The 12,874-nt window shown below is 41.8% G+C and overlaps 1 protein-coding gene across 2 annotated transcripts in view; it reads right to left on the bottom strand.

Annotated features, from left to right (window-relative positions):
• AKAP6 (A-kinase anchoring protein 6) overlaps positions 1 to 12,874 on the bottom strand; it is a 633,848-nt gene that overhangs the window by 426,286 nt on the left and 194,688 nt on the right. For both annotated transcript variants that reach the window (XM_077261103.1, XM_077261107.1), the window contains exon 3: positions 5,948 to 6,199. In XM_077261103.1, coding sequence (XP_077117218.1) covers positions 5,948 to 6,199 — 252 coding nt within the window. The remainder of the gene's footprint in view (positions 1 to 5,947; positions 6,200 to 12,874) is intronic.

Below are 12,874 nucleotides of genomic sequence, written 5' to 3'. Positions count from 1 at the left end.
GCACTAAGCTCAGGTACTGTGACGCGCACTATCAATGTGGCATCACCGCACTATAGTCAGTCACTGAGCGCAGCCTTCTAACTCAGTGCATGTGCACTAAGCTCAGGTACTGTGACGTGCACTATCAATGTGACATCACCGCACTATAGTCAGTCACTGAGCGCAGCCTTCTAACTCAGTATATGTGCACTAAGCTCAGGTACTGTGACGTGCACTATCAATGTGGCATCACCGCACTATAGTCAGTCACTGAGCGCAGCCTTCTAACTCAGTGCATGTGCACTAAGCTCAGGTACTGTGACGTGCAGTATCAATGTGACATCACCGCACTATAGTCAGTCACTGAGCGCAGCCTTCTAACTCAGTGCATGTGCACTAAGCTCAGGTACTGTGACGCGCACTATCAATGTGGCATCACCGCACTATAGTCAGTCACTGAGCGCAGCCTTCTAACTCAGTGCATGTGCACTAAGCTCAGGTACTGTGACGTGCACTATCAATGTGACATCACCGCACTATAGCCAGTCACTGAGCGCAGCCTTCTAACTCGGTGCATGTGCACTAAGCTCAGGTACTGTGATGTGCACTATCAATGTGGCATCACCGCACTATAGTCAGTCACTGAGCGCAGCCTTCTAACTCGGTGCATGTGCACTAAGCTCAGGTACTGTGACGTGCAGTGTCAATGTGGCATCACCGCACTATAGCCAGTCACTGAGCGCAGCCTTCTAACTCAGTGCATGTGCACTAAGCTCAGGTACTGTGACGTGCAGTGTCAATGTGGCATCACTGCACTATAGCCAGTCACTGAGCGCAGCCTTCTAACTCAGTGCATGTGCACTAAGCTCAGGTACTGTGACGTGCACTATCAATGTGGCATCACCGCACTATAGCCAGTCACTGAGCGCAGCCTTCTAACTCAGTGCATGTGCACTAAGCTCAGGTACTGTGATGTGCACTATCAATGTGGCATCACCGCACTATAGCCAGTCACTGAGCGCAGCCTTCTAACTCGGTGCATGTGCACTAAGCTCAGGTACTGTGACGTGCACTATCAATGTGGCATCACCGCACTATAGTCAGTCACTGAGCGCAGCCTTCTAACTCAGTGCATGTGCACTAAGCTCAGGTACTATGATGTGCACTATCAATGTGGCATCACCGCACTATAGTCAGTCACTGAGCGCAGCCTTCTAACTCAGTGCATGTGCACTAAGCTCAGGTACTGTGATGTGCACTATCAATGTGGCATCACCGCACTATAGTCAGTCAATGAGCGCAGCCTTCTAACTCAGTGCATGTGCACTAAGCTCAGGTACTGTGATGTGCACTATCAATGTGGCATCACCGCACTATAGTCAGTCAATGAGCGCAGCCTTCTAACTCAGTGCATGTGCATTAAGCTCAGGTACTGTGATGTGCAGTGTCAATGTGGCATCACTGCACTATAGCCAGTCACTGAGCGCAGCCTTCTAACTCGGTGCATGTGCACTAAGCTCAGGTACTGTGATGTGCACTATCAATGTGGCATCACTGCACTATAGCCAGTCACTGAGCGCAGCCTTCTAACTCAGTGCATGTGCACTAAGCTCAGGTACTGTGATGTGCAGTGTCAATGTGACATCACTGCACTATAGCCAGTCACTGAGCGCAGCCTTCTAACTCGGTGCATGTGCACTAAGCTCAGGTACTGTGACGTGCACTATCAATGTGACATCACTGCACAGGATGTAGAATTTAAAGAAAAAGAAAAAACAAACTGATTTTCACCAAAAATAGTGCCACAAACTTCCACAGGTTATAAATGGTATTGCAGCTTGACCCTATTGCGTTCAATAGAACTGAGATGCAATACCAAACACACAGCATGGACAGCTATAGTGCAGTTTCTGGAAGACAGTTGTTCTAATTTGCAACAGTCTTATGGATTGCACTCGAATCAATGTTGTGCCATGGGGCCCATTTCTTCCTTGGACTGAGTCTGTCCAAGGAAAAAAATTGCAGCATGAACGATTTGCATCCAATATTAGGATCCCACTCAACCATGCAGCTCAGGGAATCCGTGGGAAATGTGCAGTCTGATTTTAATGGACTGACACAATGGAGAAGATGGAAAATGTTTTTTTCCATCACCTCCTTATCCAAAAAATTGGATCACACAATGATCACACTCTGATCAAACTGAAGAAGCACACTACAGGTCCAATCAGTGGTATTTTGTGTCACCTATACTTCATCAAGGTTTACACTTAGTTATTTACACGTTTTATTCTGAGTTGAAGAATTTTAAACTACATTAGATATTTTTATTCATCTTACACTTGATACAAAAAATTTATATAAATATTGCAAAAGTATAAGGTCTTAGGTTCTGATTCATCAAGACCTTTCAACTGCTGTACACCAAGGCCAGAAAGGTTACTCTAGTCAGGGACTGATTGATATTTCTGGCATAAATTACAATGAATACTTCTTCATGCCCTGTCATGCCCGACCTCTGCCCACTTTTCTTAAAGTTGGCAGAGTTGTCTGGAACTGATGTAAAACACCAAGAGTCAGAACATTTTTATGACATTTCCATCAGTCTATTTACAGAAATCGGGTGACAATTTCTTGATGAATAAGGCGCTAATAGTTTAGGAGCAATAAGAAAGAGTGAATTTAAAGGATATTCCCACCTTCAGAGATGGGTGTTTTTGGATAGCGCTTATAAATACAAGCACTTTTGTAATTTATTGTTTATTAAGATTTTTAGTCGTTCTTGAGATGTTAAAACTTTTCTGCTGTCTAGCATTGTTGACCAAACATGCACAGTATTTAGCTTACAAGCACTGCTTTGAAGCTGGCGGGATCATTGGAGCGTGTTATCTTCTAAGCCTCGCCAGCTTCAACACAGTGCAAGCCAGAGAGGACTATCCCTATATCAATATTTGAAAACGCAATTCAAAGAATATCTTTAAAGAATTGGCACAAACAAGGTATATTATATCTATCTAATCTGATTACGGACTATAAGAAAAATTATTATACACTTTGTCCTGAGTACCCCGATACCCCATATGGGTAAACCACTGTTTGGGCGCATGGCAGAGCTCGGAAGAAAAGGAGCGCCGTTTTACTTTTTCAACGCAGAATTGGCTGGAATAGAGATCGGATGCCATGTCGCGTTTGGAGAGCCCCTGATGTGCCTAAACAGTGGAAACCCCCAATTCTAACTGAAACCCTAACCCAAACACACCCCTAATCCCAACCACATCCCTAACCCTAATCACACCTCTAACTCCAACACACCCCTAATCCTAATCCCAACCATAACCCTAACCACACCCCTAACCCTAATCCCAGCCGTAAATGTAATCCAAACCCTAACCCTAGCCCCAACCCTAACTCTAACCCTAGCCCCAACCCTAACCCTAGCCCTAACCCTAGCCCCAACCATAACCCTAACCCTATCCCCAACCCTAGCCCCAACCCTAGCCCTAACCCTAACCCTGACCCTAATGGGAAAATGGAAATAAATACATTTTTTTTTTTTTTTTTTTTTTTAACCTAACTAAGGGGGTGATGAAGGGGGGTTTGATTTATTTTTATAGCGGGTTTTTTAGCTGATTTTTATGATTGGCAGCTGTCACACACTAAAAGACTCTTTTTATTGCAAAAAAAATTTTTGCGTCTCCACATTTTGAGAGCTATAATTTTTTCATATTTTGGTCCACAGAGTCATGTGAGGTCTTGTTTTTTGCGGGACGAGTTGACTTTTTATTGGTAACATTTTCGGGCACATGACATTTTTTGATCGCTTTTTATTCCGATTTTTGTGAGGCAGTATGACCAAAAACCAGCTATTCACGAATTTCTTTTGGGGGGAAGGGCGTTTATACCATTCTGCGTTTGGTAAAATGGATAAAGCAGTTTTATCCTTCGGGTCAGTACAATTACAGCGATACCTCATTTATTTATTTTTTATGTTTTGGCGCTTTTATACGATGAAAACTATTTTATAGAAAAAATAATTATTTTTGCATCGCTTTATTCTGAGGACTATAACTTTTTTATTTTTTTGCTGATGATGCTGTATGGCGGCTCGTTTTTTGCGGGACAAGACGTTTTCAGCGGTACCATGGTTATTTGTATCCGTCTTTTTGATCGCGTGTTATTCCACCTCCCTGCAGGACCTGGATGCAGCCTCGCGGCCATTTTGGATCCGGGGCCTGCAAGGAGGAGATGCTCGATACAAGGTGAGCACATCGCCTTGTACCGAGGGTCTCAGGGAAGCACGCAGGAAGCCCCCTCCCTGCGCGATGCTTCCCTATGCCCCCGGAACGCTGCAATCATGTTTGATCGCAGTGTGCCGGGGGTTAATGTGCTGGGGGCGGTACCGTGACCGCTCCTGGCACATAGTGCCGGATGTCAGCTGCGATAGTCAGCTGACACCCGGCCGCGAATGTCCTGTAATAAGATCTCTATGGATTGAATGAGCTCATTTCAAGAATCACCAAACTTAATGTTAATCTTACACTGCACCTTGCATTGTAATCTCTTAATATTCAAGATATTTCTTTCCAATTTCGACATACAATTATTCATATTTTATTGGTCACTAAATTACTGATTGCTTCAAGGGGGAAACATAAAGATAGTCCCAAGATTTCAGATATTATAGAGAGAATTTCTACTCATAGAGTTTTTGAATTCTCACTTGCTTTGGGAGAGAACAAATTTATAACGTCTACCAAGAGATGGCACATTTGGAATAACGTTTTTTCTACTGCCCCTTAGCTTGATGCATGTATATATATATATATGTGTATGTATGTTGATTAACCTAGAACAGGACAAGCCAAGCCAATTTTCATCATCCTCGACAAACTCAACTATTAAAGGACGTCTTCGGAATCTAAGTTCAATATACTGGTTAGACATATGAACCCTAATGATACATGCAGTACTTAACTTTCTGTTTGAAATTAAATTGGATATATAGAGTGCACATTTACCAGTAGGACCTTAGTAGTTAATTTCCCCATTTCCCTACTAGTTCCCAGTTCCTCCCCTTCCTAATCCTCTTTCCTTACCTTACCTTCTTCCCTCCCTTCTATTAGTATTAATTATATTGTTTTGCATTGTTTTGTATTGTATTATAAAAACTTCAATAAAAATTCAGTTTGAAAAAAAAAAAGTCAGAGAGCAGTGGTGGTCGGTCTCCTAGGAAACAAGGTATAAACAAAAGAGAAGTGTTACTATCTCAAGAACGGCTGCAAATTTTAATGACCAGTACATGGGAAAAGTGTTTTTTCACAAGCACTATCCGACAGTATCCACATAGGAAGGGAAAAAGTGGAGGGGAAGTAAGGAAGGAAGGATGGAAGGAAGGAAGAATGGAAGGAAGGAAGCAGGGAAGGATTGAAGGAAGAAGGGAAGGAATGATTGAAGTAAAGTATGATTGAAGGATGGATTGAAGGAAATAAGTATTGAAGGAATGAAGGATTGAAGTTAGGGAAGGAAAGATGGAAGGAAGGAAAAACTGAAGGAAAAAAGGAAGATAGGAAGAATTGAAGGAAGGAGAAAAGAATTGAAGGAAGGAGGGAAGGATTGAAGGAAGGAATGATTGAAAGAAAGTGTGATTGAAGTAAGGATGGACAGAAGGAAGGAAGGATTCAAAGAAGGAAGGATTGAAAAAAAGAAGGATTGAAAAAAGGAAGGCAGTAAGGATTGAGTGAAGCCTTCCAGGTAGTCATGAACTGTGAGAAAGGCTACATGTTTCCTATACAAACCATTTTGCCATCATTAAATTATCATCTAGATTTAAAAGGGTCATGGGATGAGGATAACAGTTGTAAATAGAGAGCAAGATCTGTTATGGTGCATGCATTAGGGGAACATGTATGACTTCCTAGCTAATATTTTGGGTTGGTGGGAAGCATATAGTTTGTGCGCTTTTTCTTGCCTCTTGTTCCTCTTTAGTAAACGCCTGCAGGATGTCAGTCTGCCGTGTATAGTTGCCGTTGCTGTCCTGCAGCCCCTGTAGGATCCTTTCCCTCAGGACCAGCACAGACACCCGCAGCTGATGCCACAGGAGCTGCACGGTATGTATATCAACAATCACATTCACAGAGTATGACAGGAGCTTCAGGGAAAACTCTGTGTCCAGCAGAGCATGGATCTGTTCCACGTGATCTGAGATATCCTCACAAATTTCCTGCCAGACAGAGAGAAAATCAATATTAGAGAGGAGGAAAATAAACCAGCTGGAGAAGTACATGCGCATCGGTGAAGGACATTCATCTACAATAAGTGTATAAATACATTAATAAAATAATAATGAAATGCCAAAATGGGCAAGTTAGCTAAATATTTGCAATTAGCTTAATTGGCCTAAAACTATAGAAAAATAAATAAAAGCATTGTTATCATATTTCTTAAAGGGTTAGTATGAACAAAGAAGCCACAGCACAGGCTGACGGTGACCATAACACACGGCATATCTGCCCTGAAATATAACTCTACGATAAAACTGATAAAACTTATACCACAGCTGCAAAGAAAGTTTTCGGTCCCCGAAAGAGTTTGTGACTTGTTCCTACAATGTGGCCATTCCTCGCGATGAATTAGGCTGTGGTCTTTGTATAAGTGAGCATGGCACTGGGCAGCCCCTGGTTGTGTCTGTGCGTGTCCAGGGCTTCATGACATAAGAGGACAGCTGCCATTACACTTTCAGCTGTCGAGACATTTTGCTACTAAAACACACAAACACACTAAGCTGTTTCAATTGCTCGTGCTGTCGGAGACTTTACCGACAAAGCTTTACATTTCCCTTTACGGCACGTACGACGACTTCCACTGATCTTTCACGAGTATACAATGCTATATACAGGATTGCACAGAAGCACTTTTTACGAGAAAACTCAGTAACATTTCCTACAAGAGGGTTTCATTGAAATACGGATCATAAACATACCATAAAGATTAATGCAGACAAGTCCAGTCATGTAGCCTCCTCCACACACTGCAATTGTCTCCATCAGCGAATCCTAAATTACCATCACCGAAAATCATTCCAAGGTTGGACCCTACCTGGCCACCATGTACGTCTCCACACCTGGTCTGTCAATCAAGCCCGGGATTTAGGGCCTTTCCCAGAGTCAGAAAGGGCTGTGAGTCTGCACCATGTCTTCTGTGAGGCTGGTCGCTAGATGACCCTCCCAAGGACTATTTTTAGGAGCTGATTTCTCACCCAGGGGAATGTGATAGAAAATGGGAGAGACTCTTTAACTAGAAGCAGCCTAGAAGGCTGACACATTTCACTATCATGTTAGTAGAATACACTTATCTGCGCTTTACTGCTCGGTAATTCGGATTACCCTGAAATATATCACTATTATTGAGTTACACCAGAGTAATAGATGGCAGAACAAACTGTTATATTAACTTAGAGATATCCTCAGCTATATTGAATGAGCCGTGCTCAGAGGGTTTACATTGTTTAGCTCGCCTACATCCTGCATTATAAGACCTTGTGTAAACCTGTACAATACTGTGCAAAAGTTTTAGCCAGGTGTGGAAAAATTACTGCTTTTAAAAATAGAGATTACAACAAAAGTTTATTCTTTAATTAGCAAAATACAACATTAATAAATTAATAAACAAAAGAGAAATCTAAATCAAATCAATATTTGGTGTCTTCAAAACATCATTTTTTGTCTAGGCAGACTTGTAGCTTGTTCCAAACATCTTGCAGAACAAACCACAGATTTTCTGTGGATGTCGCTTTTGCAAATCCTTCTTTCCCTCCATGTAATGACACACAGCCTTGATGATATGAGATCAGGGCTCGATCATCACTTCCAAGTGTCCTTGTTCTTCACACTGAAGAAGACAGTTCCTAATGATATTGGTTGTATGTTTGGGATACTTGTCCTGCTGCAGAGTAAATTTGGAGCCAATGGTATTACCCAATGATGATATTATATGATGGATAAGTATCTGCCTGTATTTCACAGCATGGAGGACACCACTAATCTGGACTAAATCCCCAACTCCATTTGATGATATGCAGCCCAAACTTGTAAGGAACCTCCACCATGATCATTGTTGCTTGCAGATACTTATTATTTTACCACTCTCTAGCCCTTCAGTAAACAAACTGTCTTCTGGTACAGCCAAATATTTCACATTTTAACTCATCCGGGCAGAGCACCTGCTGAGTGCTGACGTTTTTCTGCACCCCAGTTCCTATGTTTTCATGCATGGTTGAGTCACTTTGGCCTTGTTTTTACATTGAAGATATTACTTTTTAGCTGTAATCCATCAATGAAGACCTCTTTTGGTCAGACTTGTCAGAGCTGGGTCTCTCTGATTGCTGCCAATCCTGAGTTTATGATTCTACTGAACATCTTAGGGTATGTGCACACGTCCGGATTTCTTGCAGAAATTTCCTGAAGAAAACCGGAAATTTTCTGCAAGAAATCCGCATTTTTTTTTTGCGTTTTTTTTTTCCGTTTTTTTCGCGTTTTTTTAGCATTCTGCAAGCGTAATTAGCTTGCAGAATGCTAAAGTTTTCCAAGCGATCTGTAGCATCGCTTGGAAAACTGACTGTCAGGTTGGTCACACTTGTCAAACATAGCGTTTGACAAGTGTGACCATCTTTTTACTATAGATGCTGCCTATGCAGCATCTATAGTAAAAGATAGAATGTTTAAAAATAATAAAAAAAATAAAAAAATGTTTATACTCACCTGCAGGCATCCGTTCCTATAGATGCCGGTGTGGTTCAGGACCTTCCATGACGTCGCGGTCACGTGAGCGGTCACATGACCGGTCTCGACCAATCACAAGACCGCGACTGTTGTGAACTCTGTTTTCGGGCTCCCTCTTGTGGTCACAGGTGGTATTGTGTGAGTTTTGTTTTTGGGCTCCCCCTGGTGGCTTTGTTTGTTATCCTGCGGATCTGTGGCTGAATCAGCTGCCTCGTTATGCACTAGGGAGTTTCCTATTTAGCTCTGCTTCACCTCCACTTGTTGCCGGCTGTCGATGTATTCAGTGCTATTCTGATCTCCCCTGATTATCTTCGTTTTCAGTCTCTTCTGGAGAAGCTAAGTTTCTGTTTGATTATTTTTTGCTCATCAGTCTGCAATATGATTTCAGTGTATGATGAGTTTAGTCCAGCTTGCTAATATGTGAGTTCTTGCTGCTGGTAAGCTCTGGGGTACGGAGTTGCTTCCCCCGCACCGTTAGTTGGTGCGGGGGCTCGAGCAATCTCTGCGTGGATATTTTGCTTAGGGTTTTCTATTGACCGCACAGCTCCCTTCCTATTTTCTGCTATCTAGTGTTAGCGGGCCTCATTTGCTAAATCTGTTTCATCTCTGCGTTTGTGCTTTCCCCTTAACTCACCGTTAATATTTGTGGGGGGCTTTTCTATATCTTTGGGGTCATTTCTCTGAGGCAAGTAAGGACTTTACTTTCCCTCTAGGAATAGGTAGTTTCTCAGGCCGTGAAGAGACGTCTAGGATTTTCAGGTAACGTTCCACGGCTGCCTATAGTTGTTTGCGGATAGGATCAGGTTGCGGTCAATCCAGATACCACTTCCCCAGAGCTGGTCGTCGGTTTAGTTACTTAGCTAGTCAAACTTGCGATCCTTGCCACTAGGATCATAACACGCGACGTCATCACAGGTCCTTCATCGCACACCAGCTATAGAAACCGAAGCGGCAGCATGCAGCGGAGAGGCGGGAAGACTCCGGGGCCATCGAAGGTGAGTATATGACTATTTTTTATTTTAATTCTTTTTTTTTGACCAATTATATGGTGCCCAGTCCGTGGAGGAGAGTCTCCTCTCCTCCACCCTGGGTACCAACCGCACATAATCTGCTTACTTCCCGCATGGTGTGCACAGCCCCGTGTGGGAAGTAAGCAGATCAATGCACTCCTAGGTGTGCGGAATTCCCGCAATTCCGCATTTTAATAAACATGTTGCTTTTTTTTCCGCAAAGCGATTTTTTCACGGAAAAAAAGGCTACATTTGCACAAAAAATGCGGAATACACTGAAAATAATGGGAGGCATATGTTAGCGTTTTTTTCGCGTTTTTATCACGTTTTTATAGCGAAAAAACGCAAAAAAAACACGAAAAATACTGAACGTGTGCACATGGCCTTACAGTTTTGTATTGAAGTAAGCATCATGTGTCTTTTATCTGAAGAACTAAGTCTCCTTGGCCGCCCACTATCTCACTCTACTCTACTCTACTGAGGACGTTTTTGAATCTATCTAGCGTTTCGGTTTTACGTACATTTTGGGACACTGCGGCGATCTGTTTTTCGAGTCTGTTTTCATCACTAAGAAAATGGCTGTAGCCATGGGCTTTTAATTAGGAGCTGGTGGTGCGCATGCCCGGTGTCGTCCATCGTAGCCATCTTCTCGTGGACCTATCACTTACAAGTGGGGAGTGTTACACTCCTTGTGTTTAGAAGGTGGAGCTCCGCCTCTTACACACGCCCCACTGTGATGGCCCTACTGGATGATGCACTCTGGACGCCACTGCGCATGCGCCGATTTCACCGGTTCTACTTCCGGGTTTATGATATTTAAGCACAATGAGACACACTATGGATACACCCTGTTGAAAAAGCTACGCGAAACGCGCGTCCGGGGGGACCGAGTGAGGTGGGGAGGCCATACATGATTCACAGTGGGTAAGCAGCGACTATATGTATATATGAATATGTGATCATGTATTTTGGGCAATTTAGCCATGTGAGTTGGACATAGTGACTACATTTGGTCATACGTTTTCTCTATACTTTGAATTGATGCTGCCACCCGAAAGGTTTATTTGCGTGCTCCCCCCCTGACTTGGTCATTGCCGCATTTTCTCCTTTATGTGTCTTCTGCTATATGGCTGTATTGACAATACACCCATGTTTTGTATTTTACATATTTGTATTTGTATATGATTGTTATTACTTAATAAACCTTTTGAATATTGTTTTCTAAATATGTTTAAGTGGACTTTTTTCCTCCGTGTTCTTGTTTATACATTAATTATGAAGTAGAGCCACAGCCATTTCCCCAAATTGTCCTAGGAGCAGTCTATGTGGTCTAAAAGTGCTACTATGGCTTAAGACATCTCTGGATTTGTCTCCCATAGTGCACATCCGGGTCATCAGGGGTCGGCAATTGCAAAACGAGCTGCCTGCAGCGGATTTTGATGATTTGTGAACCCAAGTGCATTCAGCATGGCAAAGCATTGCTCAGACAACCATTAATATGCTCACTGATGGTAGCCAACGCTGGAAGTGTGTGTATTTCTACGCATGGATAATATAATCAAATCTCATAGGACAAGATTAGACATTGATGTACACGACCAGTAAGATGTAGATATAAATTTGAAAAAGGTCCTGATTACCTCCGCCGCTTGTGCTCATACCACACATTGACAGAGGCGCATTTCAAATGGTAGTGTGCTGCTCAAAGTAGCACTTGACGTGGACATACCACATTTCAATATACTAGCGTAATACCATCTTCGCCGCTGCCGCTTGCTTAATTATACGGACAGCGGTCTTGACAGAGCGGCTATTAGCCGCATAGCTGGCGATACTTATTCCGGTGAGAATACACGTGTAGGAGCTACAGGCACAAGCGATTACTCCATCTAAATTGCTGTGTCTATCGGAAAGGTGATCTCATAGTGTGATTATACAACCCCTGGCAAAAATTATGGAATCACCGGCCTTGTAGGATGTTCATTCCATAATTTTTTCCTCAGAATTGAGTGATTCCATAATTTTTTCCCTATACTAGGTTAAAAAAAGTAACCATTACTAAGACTACCACATTTTTTGTTCTTGATTTCTTTTAGTGTTTCTTAAAGCCAGAAAGTTGCCATTTGAAATGATTTTACTATTGTGCCATGTCTGTGATCTGCTTTTTTTCTACAAAATTAAACAACTGAATGAACATCCTCCAAGGCCAGTGATTCCATAATTTTTGCCAGGGGTTGTAAGTAAAGGTGCTGCAACAGCAAGCAGTAACCTGTCAAAAATGTGTTAATCATTTTGGCGTATTAAGTGACTGTATGTCCAATTGATACACACACATGATTTTGGTCACTTTTAACACCAATTAACATTCATTCTTACCCTTTTGTTGTAAGACTCGGCATCTCATTTAACAAGGGAGTTAATCTGACTAATAATTTAAAAGGATAATAGTCAAGAATCCCAATTAATTTAATTTGACTCTTCTACATTTATCACTAACCAGGATTTAGTGGGTCACATATTAACATCAGATTGTTACCCATTGTACATCCATACTGGATGTATGTATATCATTCATAGTCATTTTAAATTTATATGGAATAAAAGTTAAATTTTAATTACACATTCCTTTTTTCTTTTTCGAATTTATATCTATTTCTACGCATGGCTCTCATACTTAGTATTGAATACATTGAGATATTTTAAAAAAAATTTTTTTCATCATTTGCAGATCATTATCATGCTGTACCTATTGATCGATGCTGTGATTTCCATAACTCCGTGGCTTTTGCTCCTTGATGTTGTAATTTCAATGTTTCAGTGTACTTTGGTAAACTCAGAGTTATTATGTCCTGTTTGGACTATTTGCTGACATCTAAGTCTTTATTAAATGACTTTTAATGTACGTTGATTGCCATATGCAGCATTAAGTTTTTAAGTTGGTTTTCCAGGATGCCCTTTACAATCCATTACAAACCTAACTACAAAGCTATAAATACTCAAAGCAACTTACAGTAATTGCCTCATCCTGAGGTGTCAAGACTTCATCAACTCATTTTATGGCATATATTTGAGTATATTTTATAATAATTACAATCCATTAGATAGTGT

This window comes from Ranitomeya variabilis, chromosome 1 (assembly GCF_051348905.1).
Source record: "Ranitomeya variabilis isolate aRanVar5 chromosome 1, aRanVar5.hap1, whole genome shotgun sequence".
In the NCBI taxonomy this organism is placed as follows: domain Eukaryota; kingdom Metazoa; phylum Chordata; class Amphibia; order Anura; family Dendrobatidae; genus Ranitomeya; species Ranitomeya variabilis.
This window is presented reverse-complemented; position numbering and strand designations above follow the sequence as displayed.